Consider the following 7254-nt stretch of genomic DNA (forward strand, 5'->3'; position numbering starts at 1 on the left):
TAGGAAGGAAAAGTGCACCAGAGTTGGTGGGGGAAAATCTTGCAGGTTCCCTTCTTGGAGAATAATAATAGCAGACAATGGTCCACTGTTAAGAAAAATGAGTTACCTCTTTCAGTGATCAGTATTAATTTCAAAATAATTTCCTTTCCAATGTATTATTGTTTAGGCTACAGTGTCACCAATGAAGAGGTTCTTAATCCACTGAAGATAGACTGTGTCACCAGCAGCCCAAAACCAGGTGAGAATGTGACACTTCGCTGTTTTGTACATGGAAAAAGAGCAAAAGAAGCCTGTGTTTCCTGGTACAAGGGAATATTTCCAGTTGATGAAGGAATACAAAACACCACCTGCAATGATGGATCTGGTTTTATATCGTATGTGACTTTTAAAACTGAAAAAGAAGAGCGAGAATGTGAAATCAAATGTGAAGTTTCTGTGGATGTTGAACACTGGGAAGAAACATATATTTTGGACCTTAGAGAAAGTAACATCGTAAGACAATAAGGACTATCTACAAGTAAAATCCAGTGCTTTCATAAAATTCATGTCAGTTTGACAAAGACATGTGCCCAGTTGACTACTCTTTGGGGGACAACCCATGGGCTGCTTGCACATGAAGACAATTCTCTGTACAGTTGTACTTGCTGCTGTGAATGTGCACAGGCATTCACAAGGAATGGGGGGGTCTCCTTGGGAAGCCAGGAGGACGGTGGAAGCATCCACATGAAAGTTTTGCCCTAGCTTACCTTGCCTCTGCCCTCCATAGCTGCCATTTCCCCTTGCTACGAGAGAGCTTTTTTCAGGCTTTTTCTTTGTAAATGATGGGAATTGCTAGATCGCTATAGCATTATAACATTATAATGGTCTATTGTAACAATATACTAGTTCTCCTTTTTTAAAATTAAGTCTCTAGTCATTTTTTGTTGTGAAGTTATAAGAAGAAATGTGTAGCCAGTGTATTTCCTCTTCTGACTTCTCAATGAAAAGAGCTAGAGCTTTACTTTAAAAATGAATTTTGGGAACTAATAAATTGTAGTAATAGATCAATATAATAATGTATCATTCTAACTATTACTGCTATTAATGATTTTTTAAAAGCAAAAAAAATCCCTGATCCAATAGCTGAACAAATAGATCAAAGGCTGACATAATATGGTCAAAAGTCCTGCCCTCTTGGGGGACTACCCATGGGCTGCTTCCACGTGGAGACAATTCTCTGTGCAACTCTACTTGCTTTTGTAAAAGCACAGGGATTCTCAGCAGCAACCGAGCATCCACATGGAAGTTTTGGCCACATTGGAGGGAAGTTTTGCCCAGTGAGCTTTATGACTGAGTGATGATTTGAAGCCAAGTCTCCAAGTCTGGCACTTTAGCCACTCTGCCAGAATGGTTCTTGTACAGGTTGACACACTGCAAGGGGTAGTATATGTATGGTTTCTGCTTCAGAGATTAGTTCATTCCTTCTGACTATCACATCAGAGGTGACTGAAAAGAAATTTTGTGTGGGAAGATTTAAAATTAAGCGAAAGTGCAATTAATTAAAATATTATATTCTAATTTCGATCAATTTTTGCACTATATACTATATGTGTGAAGCAAGGGCATGGTCTATACCCTCATAGGGAAGTCATTCGACTACAAGCATGAGCATAGGACTTCCTAAAGCCCTAGCCCCCTTTCCTCTTGCATACCCATCATTATTTTGAAAAGCAATGAGAAAGCTGATGCCACCTGTGACTGGCACAACTTCTGAAATCTAAACTTGATCAGCATCTTTCAAGGTTGATTGTACTTCATCCTATGCATGATTTTTTTTACAGTTTGCCCTTCTAAACCAAGGAATCACATAGTCTCCCTGATGTATGCCTAGTGAGACAGAAGTAGTCTCAATATACTTGAGGCTGTCTTCTTTTAATAGCCCAAGTAGGGGACGGGACGGGACATATTTTGTATCACATATCCTTCCTGCTACTGAATCCAAAATAGTATGAAGAATCATTTGCTGCAGAGACAGTGAAATCTTACTGAACACTTCAAGTTTACTTTTAAACCTCCAGTCAGTCTTCCATAAAATAAACTCTCATCGCTTTTAAAACTAGAATTGCTTGAGAACCAAGTCCATGTTTTCTGCTGAGTTGCACATAGTAATATATACTACAGGAAGGCATATTTGGAATAGCTGAATGCCATCTAGGATAGGGCCTCTATACCTTTAAAAGCTACAAGGAAGTCAGGAATATTTCAGACTAGCAACAAAGCCTGTTGTGGGGAAAAATACAATGGGCTCTAGAAAGAGAAGGGTGGACAGGCTGGCATTCCCTCCTCCTTTTTCATTGATCCCAGTTGGATGAAGGCAATGTCAGGTCTGACTATGTTTCTCATGTGATCTAACCAAAGAGACTCCATTTTAATCCTGTCAGTGTTTTAAGCTCTTCTTTTGCAGGTGACAAGCAGTCCAGTAACAGTTATCTTCAAGAAGAGGAATGTTATGACTACAACCTTTCCAGCCTTGGGGAAGTTTCACTCTCTCAGCTTCAAGCCGTTTGTTTTGAGAACTATGGGGGGAGGATGGGACTTGCTAAGTTATGCTATTCTGTATCTTAACCTTTGCCTGTCATTCGTAACAATACTCGTGTACCAGCCAAGATATTGCATCTTGGTCAGTGGACTACAATGGTTATTTATATTCAGTAAAGTCTTTTGGAACCAATGGACTCATGTCTAATTGCAAGAGATAGGCTGGATTGCAACTTTTAGGAAGCCACAGTCTGACATTTTGTTACGAATCACATCTGTTCCAATGCCTAAACCGGGGCAGACGGATACCAAGGCCGCGTCCAACAGGGACTCTTTGTTTGATCCTTATACCTCCCCTGGTTTGGAAGGACTGGAACCTCCACGACCCGTTCAGGGAGGAACGGAGTCCAGACGTACTGCGCTGTATACCCTCGCACCAGATACTAGGCCCAGGGCAGCAGCAGAACCTCTGATATCCCTGCCTACGCCGAGGCAGTGGGGTTCGAGGCCGAGAGACACGGGGGAAAGGAGAGCGAGTGCAGTATTTACTAAGTTGCAAATGGATGGGAAACGAAGTGTCTGATCGATAGCAGAACATTCAAGTAGCCAACCGTGGTATCACTGGAATCAAGAAGCCGACCAATTAGAGTGGGACCGAAGAGGTTCGGAAAGTACCCAGGTGTGGGAAACCTCCCGTCGCGATGTGATGAGTTGGGACTACACGGAAGTTACCCCGTGGACGGGGCAACGCGAGCTGACTGAACAAAGTTGGGTACAATTACAGAGTCGAACTTTAGCGGTGGATGCTGGGATTTCAGCAGTAACTGGATTAGCGAAAGGAATTCTGGCGGGGATATCGGAAGAAGAACAAGGTAACGGGGCCCGGGGCATGGGAGAAATTCGACTGTGGCCTCGGGCGACGGCTTCCTATGCAGAATATATGGAAACTACCCAAGTTCCCAATGAACCTCCTCAGGAGTATTCGGAAGCGGTGGGTGCCATGGCGGCCCCGGGACGTGTACAAATGTTAGAGGAGAGACTTTGTAGTATGGAGGAGAGCTTAGCACATGCTGTTCACCTGCTCTCCGTACTCGTTGTTGGAGGATCAGAAGAAGGTCCCTCACAGGGAGAGGGCACCAGCAGCCAAGTTGTTGGCCAAGGACTGGCGACCCTGCAGGCTATTGTCCCGGGACCATGTAACTTCCCGAGGGAGCAACCGCTCGTACTAATAGACGATCTGCAACAACTGGTGCAGCCACCGGAACAACCTCAGGAGCCAGCAGATGAGAGACTGGAGGAATTACCCCCTGATGTGCCGGGAGGGCTTCCGGGAGGAGAGGAAGAGGCACCGCAAGAACAGCCACAAGAACAGCCGCTGGAGCTTCCGGTCCTCCCAGGAGAACCACCGCTACAGCTGCAGGAGGAGGCTCCGGTACTCCCGCCGCCACCGCCGCCTCAAGGGCCACCGCTTCTCCCATGACTTCCAGCGCCTAGGTTACCTCCACCGCTAAGACCAAGAGGTCCACCTCCGCAAGGCCCTCCAGCTCCGCGACCGCTGAGACTGCAACTGAGGCCGCAAGGTCTCCCAATACCGAGGCCCCAAGGGATTCCGCAGCCGAGGCCCCAGTACCCGCCAATACAACCGCCATTGCGCCGACCTGACTGGCAGACAAGGCAGGAACTGGCGCCTGTGCCTTACTACCCACTTCCAGCACCAGTAGCCAGACCTCAAGAGTTACCGATGGGATGGGTAAAATTGGAAGCTACTTTCGACGGGGACTCTTCGAAGTTGGGATTTTTTTTTAGTACAAGCACTGCAATACTTCAATCGTTGGGGACATTTATTCAAAGACGAGGCCAGTCAAATTGAACATTTGGGGTCCCGGTTACAAGGAAAGGCAGCAGAATGGTATGTAGCCTTGTACGAGTTGGGGCCCCCAGAATTGGATTCCCTACAGGGTTTAGTAGACGCGCTCCGAGCGCAATATGAAGACCCTTTAGAGGAGAGCCCTAACGGAATTACAATCAATTAGACAAGGTAGCATGTCGGCTAGAGACTATGTTACAAAGTTCCGACAGCTAGCCGCCAAATGTCCAAGGTGTGAGGAATCCACCAAAATAATTTTGTTCAAACAAGGCATGAACCCCCAACTGTTGGATCGGGCCCTTATGCAAGATAATCCCCTCACACTCTTGGGTTGGATTCAATTAGCCTGTGAAGTGGAAAACCGTATGCAAGAAGTGCGTCTGGTAGAGCAACAGCAAACGGCGGGGCACCGGCGAACCTCCATAATTGTAAGAGGGGGCAGGGGAGCAGGATATGCAGCTAGAGGAGCGAGAGATGGTAGATGGCAACAAGGATTGTGTCTACATTGTGGCCAAAGCAGTCACTTTGCAGCACAATGTCCACTTCGGCCTGTGCAGAGAACTCTGTTCCCACCAAGGCGTCCAGCCCCCGCCACTCTTCCCCAGCCATCCCGCCCAACGCCCGCTCCGCGAACTACGAGAGGGAGAGGGACGTTCAGAAGAAATCCTCCCGAGAAAGGATTAGAGCTAGAAGAAGTTATGGACTTTGATTCAACCGCTGTATTCGGTGAAGAAGCACCCAAAAGCCCTAATTCGGGAAACAAGATGGATCTGTCGTAAATGGACCCAAATGGCAGATCAAAACTCAGTCCGTTCCCATAGTGGATAGACCTCAAGGGTCCATACTGTTTATGCCTGTTATGTTAATCAATCCTGAAAGGAAGACTCATATTCGGGTGCAAGCGCTTATTGATTCTGGATGCTCCAGAGATATTATTGCACCAGCTCTAGTAAACGGATTAGTACTCCCAGTAAAAGAACTTGAAATTCCAGTCATTTTTGAACAAATGGATGGCACTAATACGAATCCAGTCACCACTGAAACAGTGCCTGTCATCACAGGCATGGGACAACATTGGGAGACGAGATCGTTTGTAATTAGCTCTATAGCGAAGTACCCTTTAATTTTGGGGAGCAGATGGTTGTGGGACCACAACCCAGACATAAATTGGACAGCCGGAAGCATCACTTTCAAAAACGATAGCTGTAGAAATCATCATTGGAACCAGAATTGAGGTAACAATCCTACCCTCATAGAACAAGCACTCCTAACCCAGGAGGAAATTAATCAAATACCTAAACAGTATAGAGCCTATTTGCAAGCCTTCACCGAAGAAGAGGCCAACGCCTTACCTCCCCATAGGAGGACAGATTGTGCAGTGGAAATCATCCCTGGAGCCACATTGCCCAAAGGTAGACTTTATCCAATGAGCCCAAACAAAAGAGAGGAGCCCCAAAAATTCATTGACACTAATCTCCAAAGGGGATTCATCCGACCAGCGAACAGCCCTCATGCTGCACCAGTATTATTTGTTAAAAAGAAAGATGGAGGGTTAAGACTGTGCACTGACTTTAGAGGACTTAATGCAGTCTCCTCCACAAACGCCTATCCCATACCTCTCATCAGAGATCTACTCAACGTCGTGGCCCAAGGTAAGATCTTCACAAAATTGGATTTAAAAGATGCTTATTTCCACGTTCGTATACGAGAGGGGGATGAGTGGAAAACCGTGTTCAATACACCCTTAGGGAAGTATGAATATTTAGTTATGTCTTTTGGCCTGGCCGGGGCACCTTCGGTTTTCATGTCCATGATCAATGAAGTATTGCACGAATTTTTATATAAAGGAGTAGTTGTTTACCTGGATGATGTGTTAATTTACTCAGAAACTGAAGAAGAACATGTACACTTAGTACAACAAGTCTTAACTACTCTCATGTGCAATAAATTGCCCATCAAATTGTCCAAATGTGAATTTCACAAAACTGAACTTAGTTACTTGGGATATTGCATCTCAAAAGATGGGTTAAAAATGGATCCAGGCAAAGTAAAAGCAGTTCAAGACTGGCAAACCCCCACAAATCGTAAAGAACTGCAATCCTTTCTGGGGTTTGCTAATTTCTATAGAGAATTTATACAAAACTTTGCCCAAATAACCCTTCCCCTCACAGAACTTTTAAAAACCAAAGACAAAGGGGAGCAAGCTAAAAAGCCAAAAGCGAAATTATTATGGACACCGCAATGCCAATTAGCCTTTGATCGGTTAAAGCAGCAATTCATATCCGAACCAGTGTTGCAACACCCTGATGAAAATCGCCCATTCATAGTTCAGGTGGACGCCAGCGATACCGCGATTGGGGGCATCCTCCTGCAACGGGGAACAGACAATATTCTCAGACCTTGTGCATACCTTTCACATAAATTTTCTGAAGCCGAAAGAAATTGGAATGTTTGGGAAAAGGAAGCTTTTGCTGTAAAAGCAGCGCTCTCCACTTGGAGACATTGGCTGGAAGGGGCCCGCCATCCTTTTGAGGTTTGGACAGGTCACAAAAATTTAGAAGCGTTACGCAGTCCTTGGAGACTCAATGCCAAACAATTAAGATGGGCGGAATACTTTTCGAAATTCAATTTCACCCTCAAATTCTTGCCTGGCAAAACTAATTTCTTAGCGGACGCCCTCTCGCGCATGCCCCAACTCAAAAGCAAGAGGGAGGAGACAATAGACACAGTATTTTTGCCCACCCAACTGGGAGGTGTGGTTACTATGCGCAGCCGCACAACACAACCTCCTCAATCAGACCAGGGGTGGAGACTGAAACTAAAAAGCGAAGTCGAAAAGGAGGGGGAGAATGTGCCCAAAGAGAAATTGA

General features: G+C 45.5%; 1 protein-coding gene across 3 annotated transcripts in view; it reads left to right on the plus strand.

The window, feature by feature from the left end:
* NCR3LG1 (natural killer cell cytotoxicity receptor 3 ligand 1) overlaps nucleotides 1-4007 on the plus strand; it is a 56652-nt gene extending 52645 nt beyond the window's left edge. For all 3 annotated transcript variants that reach the window (XM_054970868.1, XM_054970869.1, XM_054970870.1), the window contains one exon: nucleotides 167-4007. In XM_054970868.1, coding sequence (XP_054826843.1) covers nucleotides 167-504 — 338 coding nt within the window. In that variant the 3' untranslated portion in view covers nucleotides 505-4007. The remainder of the gene's footprint in view (nucleotides 1-166) is intronic.
* Nucleotides 4008-7254: the final 3247 nt, after the last annotated feature.

This window comes from Eublepharis macularius, chromosome 2 (genome assembly GCF_028583425.1).
Source record: "Eublepharis macularius isolate TG4126 chromosome 2, MPM_Emac_v1.0, whole genome shotgun sequence".
NCBI classification, from domain to species: domain Eukaryota; kingdom Metazoa; phylum Chordata; class Lepidosauria; order Squamata; family Eublepharidae; genus Eublepharis; species Eublepharis macularius.